The sequence below is a fragment of the Solanum dulcamara genome, chromosome 8 (genome assembly GCF_947179165.1).
Source record: "Solanum dulcamara chromosome 8, daSolDulc1.2, whole genome shotgun sequence".
Classification (NCBI taxonomy): domain Eukaryota; kingdom Viridiplantae; phylum Streptophyta; class Magnoliopsida; order Solanales; family Solanaceae; genus Solanum; species Solanum dulcamara.
In genome coordinates this window covers 69,449,465-69,464,465 of record NC_077244.1, presented here as the reverse complement: position 1 = coordinate 69,464,465, position 15,001 = coordinate 69,449,465, and the positions used below count along the sequence as shown (strand labels likewise).

Here is a 15,001-nt window from a genome sequence, read left to right as displayed (position 1 = left end):
AAGATATACAAACAACCCCAGGAGCACAACTTTATGAAAAAATGCACAATTATAATACCAAGTCACAGTTCTACTTAAGATACAACTCGATGATATCTATTCTATTACCAGGGATCTCCTTAACTATTGTTTGTCTAACATTTTTTTCAACAGGCAAATTTATAACAGCCTTGATAACATGAGTTCTCATTGTCCAGCGCTCACAGCCCGGCTGGTCTGCCAGCGATAGTGGAAATTCTCCCGATTCCCTGTTATACATACTAACTATGTGACCAAATGCATATTTAGGATCTGCACATGTAATGTAAGGTTTCATACAACTTTAATTAATCTTGTTTCTTCATATCTCTTGTAAGGCACATAATAAGCAGCCAGATTAACTAATTGATAATGATAAGTTGTTCGTACATATGACATTATTTACAATACACAATATTATGTGTTCATTAAAGATAATTCCTACGTGATATTCTAACACACATCATTAGCTACAAGGTGATAACGAATAACATACTTTTATTTAACTGATGAGATCTCTTTTCGATAAAATTAGAACAAATCATAAGAGTTATTGTTTGCTATATAGCTAGCTTTATAAGACTATCTATGTCATCCCCAATAGATAATGCATCATTATTGTAATTGAGTTATTTTTAATAAAACAAGAAATAACTTGTACCCCAGAATTCATCATTCGTGTGGGAAAAGGCACATGAAAAATCTTAATTGACATAGGTTTCTCTATCTGTGTAATTGAATTGGATGAGTGTATAGGCCTAAAAGGTTAAAGGTTAAATCACACTAAATATATAGAATAATGCAATTTTAAAAAAGATGTTGACAATTAGCAAGTATTGAGATAACTGAACATAGCAAATAAATATTTTTTGTAGTGAAAAATGTTAATAGCAAAAATTTGCAAGAAAGTGTGCCTTTATACATGTAAAAATAAAAGTTTTTCGTGATTATTTGAGGATTAAACCTCATAAATCTCCATTTGTATTTTTTGTTGTTTATTCTTCCCATAAGAGTGAACTTAAACAACTAAGATATTGTTAACACAAAGAGTTATTAAGCAAATCCATGAAAGTATTCCTACTAAAAATAATTTTGATAAATGTTATCATGTAAAATCATGTCTCATGCTCAATGAGATAAGAGCAAAACATATGCAGTGACCATTTAGAAAAATTAGTAGCATAGAATTCCACAAATAGTTATACTTGAATGGTGGATCCATGAAATTAATGTCAAGCTATCCTTCAGAAAGATGCCCACGATAAATAAATTTACATAGATGTGATATTAAAACATAAAGAATTACCAATTCTTTTGAATGATAAAGCCCATATCAGATCCATTTTTTTCTTCTTTCTCCCCTAATACTAAGTAACACCATGGTTTGTAAATTGTTGACTTGAAAACACTGGTTCGCTATTTCTAATTATCACTTTGTTCAATATATAGTTTTTTATGAAATATGAAAGCCTAATTCAATCAAAATTCTACAATCTTTACGGTGAAAGAAACTTAACAAACGCCTGTTGGGCTGCTAACCATTGTTTGAACAATTTTTACAGTGAAAGAAACTTACCAAAATTCTCGTAATATGGATCTATTTCCATATTTGTTTGACAAAATTTTTGCACATTCAAAAAATTAAGTGTATACGATTCCTTCATTCGAGCTTTGAGTCGAGCAAAAAAATAGAGGAGTTTCTAAGGCAATGAATGTAGGGTTTTTACTTATTTTGTGTTAAGGATCGGAACTGGGTGAGTGGAGCAGGGAGTTAAAAAAAAAGAAGTGAAAAATTTGGCATTTTTTTGTTTCTACAAAATACTTTTGACCACGGGATATTTCACTTTTAACAGTGGAGAATTATTTTTTCATAGTTGTTAATGTGATATTTAATTTTAACGAAAAAATGATCGCGATATATACACTTATAACGACCGTATTTATGTCTTTTCATTAAGAATTGATCGTTAAAGGTCTAATTTCTTATAGTATTAAAAGTTTTACCACAAAAAAAAGTGAATATATCGTGAAATATACAAAATGTCTTTTAAAACTAAAAGAGTTTTGAAGTATTTTTAAAATGTATTTTCACGAGATACACTCCTTAATATAATAATAGTCATTTGTATCAGGTTATAATCGCTTATGATCTTTCATCTGATCGAATGATGAAATTTGAACCTCCAAACTACAGATTTGGAGTTCTTCCCCAAGGTCTGAAGTTTGAAGTGTCGGGTGTCAATATCAAATCTCTGACCTGAAGGTACGAAGTAGACTAAGTTTAAGAAATAAATGATTTTTTTTCAATCATGAGGTATTAAACTGATTAAGGATATGTAGAATGTACTAAAATGCTCTTTAATTTTATGATTATAAATATGTTATGTGAAAAGTTGAAATTAAAGAATTGCTAAAATATGAAATAAATATTCTTTTTGAAATTTGATCCTGTACTAAGTGTCTGGTTGGCTTAACTTATTTTAAGTACCTTATAAGCTGCTTTAGATAAGTTAAGCCAAACAGACCCAATTATTTTTCCGGGCTTATTTTATATACAAAATATTTTTAAATTGGTCAGTCAAACACTCAAAATTGCTGAAAACAGATTATAAACAACTTATAAGTCAATCCAAACGGATTCTAAATAGCCGTCCTAAAAGCTGCCATTTCTTGAAAAATGGACTGGGCTCAACATTTAGATCCGAAGTCCAGATGATGACAGGCCCAACTTTCACTACACCAGAGTTTCTTCTTCGGCCCAGTTTTACGGCACTATGCCTTCTCTGCGAACTTCTCCGTCCCGTTTCTTCGGCGAACTCCTCGCGATCTCTTTTCGAAATCGAGTTGTAGGTACTCTTTGTTTCTTCTTTATCTTCTTGATTTACGTAGATCCAAAATCATCTTCAGTTGATTTTAGTTGATATTGAATCACTAAAGTTTTTTCTAATGTGTGATTAAAATGTGAATTTGATTCAGTTTTGAGTTTGAAGGAATTTAGGGATCAGAAAAATTAGAGGAAAATGGCAAGCACAGCATGTTTTATGATTGTAAGCAGGAATGATATCCCTATCTACGAAGCTGAAGTTGGCACTGCACCAAAGGTAATTAACCTTTGCTGTACTTTTTTTTTATGGTTTGAGCTGAGGATCTGTCGAAAACGGCCTCTCTGCCTCCTAACGTTGGGGTAAGATCTGCGTACACTCTAGTCTACTTCTGGAATTACACCGGTAATGTTGTTGTTGTTGTTGCTGCCTCAGTTTAGAGGTTAACTCCGCATCATGTTTGTAGAGATTTCTACTTTTGCATCATTTTGAATCTGGTTGATGGGAAATGTACATAAACCTCTATTTAATTTTTGGAAAACTATTTACAATGGAGTGAATATTGCTCTCCATCTGGTAGCCCAAATAAAGAAATGCTGTGTAAAGCTGATCTAAAAGCACTGGTTTTTATTTGTCATTCTTTTCTCTCTTTGGTTTTACTGGAGGATCAGAATTGGATTTTCGGTAAGGAACAATCTTTCTATGTGTAGACATCATATTGTCTTAAACAATTAACTACAGTGCTTATCAGTATCCGTGTTCTTTTTTCTCGTTTTGTTTCTTTTTGGGATAATGATCAGTCACTACTCACTAGTTCCCATCTCCCCTTAAATCACAAGTCACAACATAAGCAATATCTTATATAAAGAAACTTTAACAGTTTTACATCATAATTTGAATTTTGTAACATGTGCACTCGAATTTTTAGTGAGGTATTTATAATGCATTTGAATTTATAGTGTGGACTGTAGCGTCTTTGCCATCATTGTCAAACTTTAGGCACATCTTTCTACTTTCTGTCATTGATGACAAGTGTTGTAGTTGCTTTGGTGATACTGTAAATTGTACTTGCATGCTAGAAAGAGGATGCTGCTCATCAGCACCAGTTTATATTACATGCAGCATTGGATATCGTCCAGGACCTTGCATGGACTACAAGTGCTATGTAAGGTTGCCTCCCCCTAGTCATCAAGGCATTAATTGCAATTTTCCATTGTAAAGCTTATTGCTTTCATCATCGCCATAGTGATTCTCCTTTCTTCTTTCTTAATCCAGGTTCTTGAAATCAATTGACAGATTCAATGATTTGGTGGTATCTGTTTACGTCACTGCTGGTCATATCCTCCAAATGTTATAGTAAATCACTATTTAGTGACAGCACTGTTTTGGTTATAGAAAATAGATGATGGTGCTAGCTTGTTTTATACCTGCATTTCTCTTTAACAATCACTACAACAGCTTGCTCTTCTTCTACTGAAATTATTTGATTTACAGTGGTAACTGGTTACTTATAAAGCTAATCATTGTTTACCAGTACTCCATGTGTCACAGATGAATCTGCTTATCAGTTTTTCTCCAGTTGACTACTCTTGTAGAAGATTAGTTCTTAGAGCTCATGGATTGATGTGCGAAGTGATTTGCCATAGCAGAACTAGGAGGAAGCGATCAGATATATTTCTTAACCTTTATAATCTTGAAGGGAACCCTTCCCCATCAACTCCATCGTGTCCTCCTCCTCACTCTAAACTTGGCCCACATAACTCCATTTATGTCTTTCTTTATCCCTTTCTGTAACCATGATGATAGTTAACTCTTTACTTCGAGCACACTAATGCATATCTCCTGATGTTTTTTATTAGCTTACCTTCTTGACTGATTCCTTGGTTTAATACAAGTTGGAATGACAAGGCAAACTTGTAATTTCTCTCTCTATAGCATCTTTTTACCTATCAAAAGAAGAAAAATGAAAAAAAGAGGAAGAGGCATGTTTTAGATGTTCTCATAGCTGCATAAGTTAATATGTTATTGTATAGGGAAACCATAAAATTAGCATCACGAGTTTGACTTTACAAATGTGAACATTTTGTTTTTTGTTCCCTTGACCAATCAAGCATACATACGCGATTGATGCTGCTTCATGACTCTCGCAATGATGATGGGATCAAAAGCTTCTTCCAGGAAGTCCATGAACTATATATAAAGGTAAAGCTTTTTCTGAAAGCTTTTCAATAGGACATAAAAAACACAGAGGTCACACATTTTAATTTATTTAGTCTACTCTTGCTGCTCAAACCTGGTAAAGGCCTCACGCTTCATTAGTCTTTTTTCCTTGGTCTTATTCTTTGAGAATGGGTAAAGAGGATCGGATGTTGCTGACATCTATGCATACCTATTGTGAGCTCTTATTGAACTTCCCCACTTTATTGTTTGTGTTCCCAGGCTAGAGATTCTTTTAAGCATAAACTTCTGTATGTAGGCATGGCTATTGAAAGAATTGCTTGGAATAATTCCTTTTGTATGTAATAATAAGATCAGCCACTGTGAAGTCATCTTGAATTCATGTCAGCAGTGATTAGATATCTCTGATCCTATGAAGTTCATTTGGGCTTATTAGATTTTATCTTTTGGAGTTCGTCGGATATGATTAGATTCTTTGCCTTTTTGTTCTCCTTGCCTAGCTATTTTGGGGTTGCAGCACAACACAGTACTCTTCTGGCTTTCACTAGTACCTTTTTGGTACACATCACTAGAAGTACTGATTTATTAGGATGGTACTGTTCCAGTGTTTCCTAGATACCTTTTTGGATTTTTTTTCAATAAATGAAACACATGGTCGACAGTGGTTCAATTAACTACTGATAGCTTGATATCGGATAAATACATGGGTTTTGTCAAGTTTAGCTCTTAAGGTGTATGGTACAGCTTGAGAAATTGTTAAGCCATGAATTAGTTGGTAACTGTATGATAAGTCAAAATTTTTAATGTGCAAATATAATTGAACTTGTGTTGTGGTGAAAACTAGAATTTGTTTCCCAAAGAAGTGGTTGCAGTTCAAGTACATAATTAAAAAATATTCTAAAGTTTATGACTTTATGTTAAAACAGAGAGATTGAGCTTAGATGCCACCCGGGGAAAAAGTTCGCACACATCTTTCATTGTGACTTTTTCATTTATACTCAAATAGATTATGTAATGTGCTACTTCTTCATTCCCTGGTTTATCTCCTGCCTAGTGCCCCTTCCTGTTTTGAAGTGAGATATGTGCTTTAACTATTTTTAGATAGAAATTTTACTGATATGTTGTTGCAAAACTTGCAGATCCTTCTGAATCCTCTGTATTTGCCAGGATCTCGGATCACATCATCTCACTTTGATACCAAAGTGAGAGCCCTTGCCAGAAAGTACCTCTGAGCCAAACTACAGACCAAAGCTAAACAAGAATCCTATGCATTCAAAGTTCATTCCTTGTAAAATTCATTTGCTATTGACGACTGGTTATTGTGTTTGGAGTGACCCTATTTTTCATGGTAAATGATAAGTTGACTAGTGGACCTTCTCATATTATATAACCGCAACAAGTAGTGATAAACTGAGTTTAGTTTGTTGGAGTAATTGTTTTGCTATATCCTAGTCTACTACAATGGATCCCAGTGCATCTGCATGTCATGTATTGAGCTATCCATGATGCATGTGAAGCAACTAGCTAGCTCTGGGCTTTCGAAGACTTGTCATTGGCCTCTTAGTAGTCGATGGTGGGACTTACCCTTTTTGCCATTAATAGCACTGCACAATCCACATGAAGAAACCTTAGGAGACAACGGCTCTACTGTTGGAGACACTCACCTCCGTTGGATCGGCTCCTCCCTGTTGATCCAACGGTTGTTGATGAAGTCTTCACCTGCACTTGCAGTATCATTTCCTCTTTGGTTTTTTTTGTTAGTTTCTTCTGTGTGTTTAGTAGGCTGATTGATCAGTTGACCTGATAAGTATTTGTTGTCCCATATAAGTCCAGATGAACCTTGTATGCGGAATGAAACAGCCGATCTTTGCAACCCAGCCATCAACAATTAATTGATGAATACTGCACTCTTCTCTAAAGAAAAAAAAAACAAAGTTTATGTTAAAGCTTCTTGTTTTATAATACTCTTTTATGTCTAAAGATCTTTCTTGGGATCAGCTCTCTGAATAAGTATGGAGCCCCTTGCGATTAAACTTATTCCCACATGCATTGAAATGAAGAGGAATATTTAAGGAAAATCAAGTATGTCACACGGCTCCTCTTATGTACTTATAAGATAGTAAAATACTTGGTCAAACCAAAATTCCTAATATGGTAAAAAGTTATAAGTTGGATTCGCTAAAATATGATTTATAACTGATTTTGACTTATACGCTCAAAGAGCATATACCAAATTAACATGTAGATAAATTAGAATATACTCTAGGTCACTTCGTAAAACAAGTTAAATCACACTAGTATAACAATAATTTTATACTGTTACTGTACAGAAGTTCAATGTGTATTATTTACGTTTTTATTAATACTCGTTCATCTAACAGAAGATATTATATGTAATTCGTTGGTCAAACACCTGTTTAAAATTTAAAGTTCAGGTCATACTGAATTTTATATATGTTAATGACTTACGTTCACTTCGAAAATTGGGATCTAATATGGTATACGCCGGTCTGTTTCATTCTCTATTCTCTGTCTCACACACATTTAACAGAGGAGGTATGACCAGACAATCTCTATTATATTTTTTTTAAAAAAAGTGATAAATTTAATTAATTAGCCAACAACATTTGTACGTAAGACATTATTGGTTTTTGACTTCTTGAGTCAGGCTTCTATCGCAAAGAGCCTGCCACTTGTGAAATTATGATGGGCATATTGTTGTATATTATGGTTCTTGACATCTCCACTTAGCCAACTGCTTGGAAACTGGATGCAACAACAACAACAAACCCATTGTAACCCCACAGATGGGGCATTGAAAATGATGTCCCTTCTGAAATCTACTGTTAACAATTTAAGCTCTTTTTTTTTGGTTCTTTTTTCCAAATTTTTCTATGATTAGGCTGACATCAATTATGACTACTGGAATGGAATGAACCAGAGCTTATAACACTTGGACTCAAATTGCAAAAGAAAGCGAGTATAAATTTGAAAACTTTAAACACCTCTGGTGCAGATTCCAGATAGATATTTAAACTAAAACAAATAAACAAGCTTAATAAATATCCCGCAGTTTCGATAAAAAACAATGAACGATTTTCAACTAGAGTATTCTCTGGAAAAAAAATGAACTCTCAGCCAGAAGGCATATGCTACGAGAACCATCTATTGAAGCTTCTTTATACCAGGGAAAGAAGGAAGGATTGAGATTAGAGGGTCACCATATCCAACAGGATCTGTTCAATAGACAAGTAAAGTGAGATCTTGAAGTAGTCACAGATAGGATGTTCAAAATGATTTCAACAAATATAAGAATTAAGAAGCATACCTCCGTCTTCTCGGAGTATCTTGATAACCTCTCCAGTTACATCAGACTAAAAGAGGATAGAAAAGAAAAGAAAAAAGGAGAATCAACTAAGATGCATGAGAATTTACTTAAAATAAATGTTGGGGCGAAGAGGAACAGAGTGTACAGTAAAAAAGAAATCATGCAAGTATGCATTTATAGCAGGGTCCGAACCTCAACAGGGAGCTCGCCTCCAAGCTGCTCAATAAAGAAAACTACTTGTCCCTCCTTCACTTGTTGCTTCTACAGAGTAGAATTAACAAAAAACAGGTCATACTAACAGTAGCCGGAAAGTTTAATACCGAAGCACAGAGGATGCTTCTACTCGTGAATCGAGAGAGACACAACAGAGAAAAAGAAGAGACAAAGAAGGGAAAGTTGATAGGAAGGGGGTTTCAGAATAGAGTAACATTTGCCTTGGTCTCATATAGCTGCATGACAGTTCTAAAAGGATTTAGCATCCAGATTGGATTAGCTTTTCTCCAGACAAAAAAGATTACATGGGGAGACCCTAAAATTAGTATGCTACCAACAAAATAATTTTCTAAGCATATTTAAATGAAGGACCAGTTTAAAAGGTAAAATTGGAAACAAACTCCGAATGTACAAAAAGAGGTGTCGACTCACAAATGAAGGCAACAGATGTTTTATTTGAACAAAGCAACTGATATTTAAACATAGTTAAAGACACCTTTATAAAGTAAATATTCCTGAATTTTGCTTAGCCCTCCACTTTAAACAGACCTCCTTTTGAAGGGGAAGGAGCAATATCAAAATGAGATCAATAGTAAACTTTTCAGAACTTAAGTAATCAGTTATACAAAGACAAAAAGTCGTCAATCTCTTAGCTTAATCAAACAGAAACATCTCATCATATGATTTAAAGAGCAAAAACGAAAAAGAACACCTACTTCTTTACAAGATGGAGGTGCACGCTTTCCCTTAATGGTTCGAGATCTTCTGAAGTAACCAACCTGCATGACATATTAGAATATCATTTTCAGGGAAAGAAAGGCAGAGAGAGGAACAGATAGATAGATAAACAGAGAGAGAGATTCACTGTAATCTCACCCTAGGAGATTGAATTATCACTAAGCCTTCATCCGCAGCTTTTTCAATCATGGTCTGAATTCCATCTGAGGGAGGTGAAGATTTTGTGATAGCTAATGATGTTGATGAGGCTGAGTCATTTGAATCAGCCACTTCAACAGAGGAGGGAATGCTGACAGGACTGGATATTGGAGACAATGAAGTTGTACCTTGCCCTGTCAAGTCTCTCTTCACATATAACTGAAATCCCCCAAGCTAATAATAAAATGAAAAAGTGTCATAAGAAATAGAACGATTTAAAAATGATTGAAGATAAATCATGCATCAGGGGCAGATCATAAATAACTTCCGTGAAGGACATACAACAACAACAACAACAAACCCAGTATAGTCCCACCATGTGGGGTTTGGGGAGGGTAGAGTGTACGCAGACCTAACCCCTACCTTAAAAGGTAGGGCGGCTGTTTCCGAAAGACCCTCGGCTTAAGAGAGAAGAACAAGGGAGGAGAAACAAGGAAAACAAGACATAGGTCAGTAGAGCCAAGCATATAGAAAACAATATAAAAATATGAATAATGAGAGCGATAAAGTCAGGGTAGGAAAGATCAGGGATAAAGGAGCATTAACTACTATAGATAAAATAGGATACCCAAAGTAAACTGGGTCAACTAATATAAGCAGTAATCCCATGCAAAAATCATATGTTAATAAACAAATGAGCGCAACTACGACTACTATGGAGAAAAGATAGGCCACCTAGCCCACTATCTTAGTCTGAGTCCTCCACAACCTCCTATCTAAGGTCATGTCCTCGGTGAGCTGCAACTGTGTCATATAATGTCTAATCACCTCTTTCTAATACTTCTTCGGCCTCCCTTTGCCCCTCCTGAAACCATCCATAGCCAACCTCTCGCACCTCCGCACTGGAGCATCTGTGTCTCTCCTCTTCACATGCCCAAACCATCTCAGTCTCGCTTCCCGCATCTTGTCCTCCACCGATGCCACTCCCACCTTGTCTCGGATATCTTCATTCCTAATTCTATCCATCCTAGTGTGCCCAAACATCCACCGCAGCATTTGCATTTCCGCGACTTTCATCTTCCGTGAAGGACATAAGAATAAGAAATAAAATAAACAAAAAGAATTACAAAACCAACTTACTTTTAAGTCAACTTCTGCAATGGAGGTTGTATCACATATTTCTGTAAGGAGAGACTCCACCTGTTAAATGAAGTAGGTATGTTTCACATGTTAATAAAAAATGTCATTCGCATGCAGGCAATGACATATTAATACGGAAGACGATATTTAATCCACTCTTCAACATAAACTGAGTGCCTCTTCACAAAATAATTTTAGCAGATCCGAACTAATCTTCCACATAAATAATATGACTAAGATCTGTTTATGAAGAAAAATAAATTCTAATCAAGAAGTCGGAAATAACAACTCGTGTTTTATTTCCTTTTCAGAGTCAGATTTCTGTTACAACGAGGTCATGTAGCTTTGAGGTATTAAGTCATGAACTAAGGTGGTGGAAATACCATACGAGGTTGGGCAGAATCACAGACAAAACCACTGGATTATGCAATTCTCAGCTGGCTTAAAAGCTGGCAAAAGACAATGCAAGTACAGGGATTAAATTCTATGGATCAAACTAAAGGAAAGTCAGTAATATAGAGTTAATTAAATAGATGCAAGCCCGTTTTCTGAGCATGACACTTCCCTTCAACCAAGGCACCGTGTAGACACTTAGGAGTCGTTTGATGTGACATATAGGGAATAATAATCCCAGGATAAAATGTAGGATTATTTTATCCTGTGTTTGATTGGAGGTATTAGGTAGTCATGGGTTTATTTATCCCACCATTTATCCCTTAGTGATGGGATAAGTTATCCCATATACATGGTGGGATAACTTATCCTGGGATTAACAATCCCAGGATAACTTACTCCCAACCAAACGACCCCTTAGAGATGCCTTCCCAAATTCTATCCCCCCCCACCCCCCACCACCCCCACACACACTCTGTAAGAGAAGATCCCAGTAGGAGTTTCTGAGTTAATGCACTAGGAAGAAGGTGATGAAGTTTAGTGCAACTAAAGTATTACATCAGCCAAGTTTAAAGTTTAAACTTGATGGACCATCTCGCACAGGCCTACTGAGACACGTCGTTTTTGATACTCTGCATCAGTGTGATATTGTAATTTATGAAGCTCCTCCATCTATTGCCATATAATACCCACTTGTTTACCCAAACATAATGTTTCATACCATCACTGGCGTTACAAGTTCCTCCTACCTGCCACTAAATCTTGCCATTAAAGAACACTAACAAGGTTCAAATTTTCTTGCCAAATGCACCTAGTAGCTGGAAGTTTGAAGTCAAATTTGCATTCCAGCCTTCATTGCGACCTTATTATCTTCCTTACAAAATCCACAAAGCTACTCTACAATAATGTGATGCTTAAAACTTGTTCTTAATGAAAATAATGCAATGTTCAACACTAGCAGCCTCCTAATATTCAAATAGGAAGTAAGCTAGGAGGTATAGTGTAATGAGGATGCATGGACAATACAAAAGTCTGTTAGCACCATACAAAAGGAAAATGCATCGGTGCAGAGTCATGTTAACTGCAGGTGTAAATGACACTCTAAGCAACAGACTTAGACTCTGTAAGCAGGAGTGAAAAAGTCAGAATCCAAATACTAAAATCTGTATTAATAATTATCAAATAATTGATAAAATTAAGGAAAAATCTGATAGAAATGGGAGGAAAGAAAGGAATCTGCTGAGCATTCTCTGCATTTTATCTTTCTCAAAGAATCAGAGAGATTTTTGTCGTAATTAAAGATTAAGATTTAAAGTTAGCCGTGATGTTCACCTAAGACCTGGCCTCTAGTGCTGTACTAATTATCCATGTTCAAGGTCTCATCTAAAGTTCATGGACCATTAGAATCTAAATATGGTTAATTTTCTAGGAAGATCAAGCAAGAACCTCAAGATGGATAGACAATACTTATCCCTCTTGCAGGTTCTTTTGAAAAATGAGGTACTTTTATTAATGAACATTACCAATACCAAGGAGGTACCTTACCAATTATCTATCTTGCAGGTCTCATCTAAAATTTATAGACCACTAGAATCTAAATATTCATAAATTTATAGGAAGATCCAACAACAAGTATTTAGCCTACAAGCTGCTATGCTACAGCTAACCAGATTGCAGAGGAAGTCGATTCGAGGGACTTCACACACAAGGGATAAGCTCGTTTCCACAACATTCACATTTAACCCCAACATGGCAGGAAATGGAAAAAAGGATGAGTTCGCTGCACTTCACACTTTATTATGGTACTACTGTAGTTACATTGTGTTATTTAAAGGTCCCTAGCTGTTTCCCAAGTTCCTGAAATTTCTAAAATAATTTTTGGAATTTGTAGTGGCTGACAACATCATACTCCACCGGCTAGAAAGTTTAGCTACTTCATGTCACTAGATACCAGCAATATAATGATCAGATTACTGTCTTTTGACAGAGTACAAAATGCAAATAGAGAGTGCTGACCTCATATGAATTTGGAATCAATGGACTTGCAGTTTCTGAAGAAACAATCTTTCTCGCACTATCATCTGAATTAGGAATAGCTGTTGCTGCAGCAGCTACATGATGAGAGAAACAAAGAAAGTTGCATAATTATTTATACATAACAGAAAACATGTGCATACTTAAGGTAAAGTCATAGAGCAAGAAGTTATGTTAACTGAAAAAATGAATCATGGATGTCAGGAACGGAGTGCTCAATATTTATAAACTTAGTAAAACAAAAAAAGACCAGTAACCTTTTAGAAAGGTTAATTTAGTTACCGACTGGAAAATCTCCTGAATAAGAATGTAATAGGTACTCCTCAAATAGGTGAACAAGGGCCAATCTGAGATCTTTGATCTAGTGTAATTTGAAATCACACATGAGAACCAACAAAACAGAATGGAAACTCCAAAAGCAGGATAAGTCCAATAACATACTTCCAAATGACTCAGAGAAATTCCAACTCTTAAAAAGTCAATAAGATAAACAAAGATAACCAGCCATTCTTCATCATCACAGAAAAATATGGCAACTTAGCATTTCAAATTAAGTAAAAACACTTGCATTGCTGTCATGATAGGCAAATTAATACACGAGTCAATTGCCAACACTGTGTGAGCAGAAAAATTGCACTTGTTTAGTTATGAAAACAGAAAAAATCCAGGGTCAGTGAGGAAAACTACTCACGTTCAGCTTCAACGGTTGAACACCAGAAACCAAATGTCTTCCTTGATTTCGTGGTTAATAGCAATCCATCACTCTGAGCTAATTTCTTCGTTCTCAGATTTTGCAATGCACTCAATTTGGGCTTAGTGGATCCCAAATTCAAACTTGTTAATTTAAGGCCAGAAGCCCCGAAACCACCTGGATTACCGAAAAACATCCCAAAATCAACAAACACATAAATTGTTTTTAAAATCCTAAAGGAAACAGAAAGCAATCAACACAACCAATAAACAGAAAAGAATCAAAAGAGGTCAGAAAAGCTAATCTTATTTTATTAATTTTACAGAGGCAAGCAGTAATCTAAGCTCTCTTCTAATTAAATTAGGCATCATCAATCAGTTTCCGATCACGCATATATATATATATATATATATATATATATTTAAAACAATCAACAACACCAGATATGCCAAAACATGCTTGGAATAGTAAGAAAAGCTCGCATTTTTTACAAAATTAACATAATGAATACATAAGATGGACGTACAACGCCAACTAGTTCGACATTGAGGCACATTTAAACAGAAAAATACAATCAAGAACGAAAAAGGAGTCATTGAAGTAAGAAAAGATCGCATTTTTATTTTTATTTTAAAAAAACAAGCAATTATAGAAGTAGAAGAACAAACAATATATCAATTTAACGGATCCTAACTCCAACCCTTGTTTAATTTATTTAAGAAGAAAATTATAGAAGTACAAGAACAAGCAATTAAAAAAATTACATGCATGATGTAGCGAGCGAGGCACCAAGAACACTAGAGAGAATGGGGAATTGGGTACTTACATGCAGCCATGAGAAGGGTAAAAAAAACCTATGGAAAAACAGAACAGAAAGCTTGAAGCTTTGCTTGCTGGCGAATGGCGATGGAAACGAAGAAGGAAGTTAGAAACGAAAACAACACCCTTATTAGTTGTTTATTAATTGTAATTCTTCAGTTTAACAAGGCCCATTAATCAAAGGCCCATTCGAAGAGGGCCTCTAATTGTGGATAAGGTCTAATGGCCAACGCTGATTGTTTGTCTTTTTACTAACTTTCTTGACCCAACGAGAAAGATGGAACAAAAAAGGTCATTAGTTGAAAAGATTTTAAAATGATTAAAAAATTTAAAAAATCATAATTGTCTCATGTTCATACGTTTGGACAACAGATGGGTTTGAAAAGATAAACTGTATATAATTTTATCTTTATTTTGTAAAGATTGAAAAATTATTTTTAATACTGGATCGAATTCAATTTAACAGACAAGGGGCTCGCGGTGCGGAAC

General features: G+C 35.1%; 2 protein-coding genes and 1 long non-coding RNA gene across 8 annotated transcripts; 1 reads left to right on the top strand and 2 right to left on the bottom strand.

The window, feature by feature from the left end:
* Positions 1-30: 30 nt before the first annotated feature.
* LOC129900348 (uncharacterized) lies at positions 31-1,771 on the bottom strand. Its single transcript, XR_008769602.1, has 2 exons — positions 1,595-1,771; positions 31-248 (listed from the first exon to the last, which is right to left on the bottom strand). It is a non-coding gene; the product is annotated as an uncharacterized LOC129900348 (long non-coding RNA).
* A 985-nt stretch (positions 1,772-2,756) lies between these two features.
* LOC129900701 (uncharacterized) lies at positions 2,757-6,462 on the top strand. Of its 6 annotated transcripts, none has more exons than XM_055975718.1 (6): positions 2,757-2,864; positions 3,017-3,119; positions 3,920-4,005; positions 4,116-4,180; positions 4,960-5,042; positions 6,158-6,462. In XM_055975718.1, the coding sequence occupies exons 2-6, from the start codon at positions 3,039-3,041 to the stop codon at positions 6,248-6,250; spliced, it is 408 nt and encodes a 135-aa protein (XP_055831693.1). In that variant the 5' UTR covers positions 2,757-2,864; positions 3,017-3,038; the 3' UTR covers positions 6,251-6,462. The 6 variants fall into 6 exon arrangements, with proteins under 6 accessions (XP_055831693.1, XP_055831692.1, XP_055831696.1 ...); XM_055975717.1 differs by having other exon boundaries at positions 2,758-2,864; positions 3,009-3,119; XM_055975721.1 differs by having other exon boundaries at positions 2,758-2,868.
* A 1,520-nt stretch (positions 6,463-7,982) lies between these two features.
* LOC129900982 (uncharacterized) lies at positions 7,983-14,651 on the bottom strand. Its single transcript, XM_055976084.1, has 9 exons — positions 14,520-14,651; positions 13,694-13,870; positions 12,985-13,079; positions 10,576-10,635; positions 9,436-9,669; positions 9,276-9,338; positions 8,539-8,607; positions 8,347-8,392; positions 7,983-8,254 (listed from the first exon to the last, which is right to left on the bottom strand). The coding sequence occupies exons 1-9, from the start codon at positions 14,527-14,529 to the stop codon at positions 8,184-8,186; spliced, it is 825 nt and encodes a 274-aa protein (XP_055832059.1). The 5' UTR covers positions 14,530-14,651; the 3' UTR covers positions 7,983-8,183.
* Between the last annotated feature and the right edge of the window lie 350 nt (positions 14,652-15,001).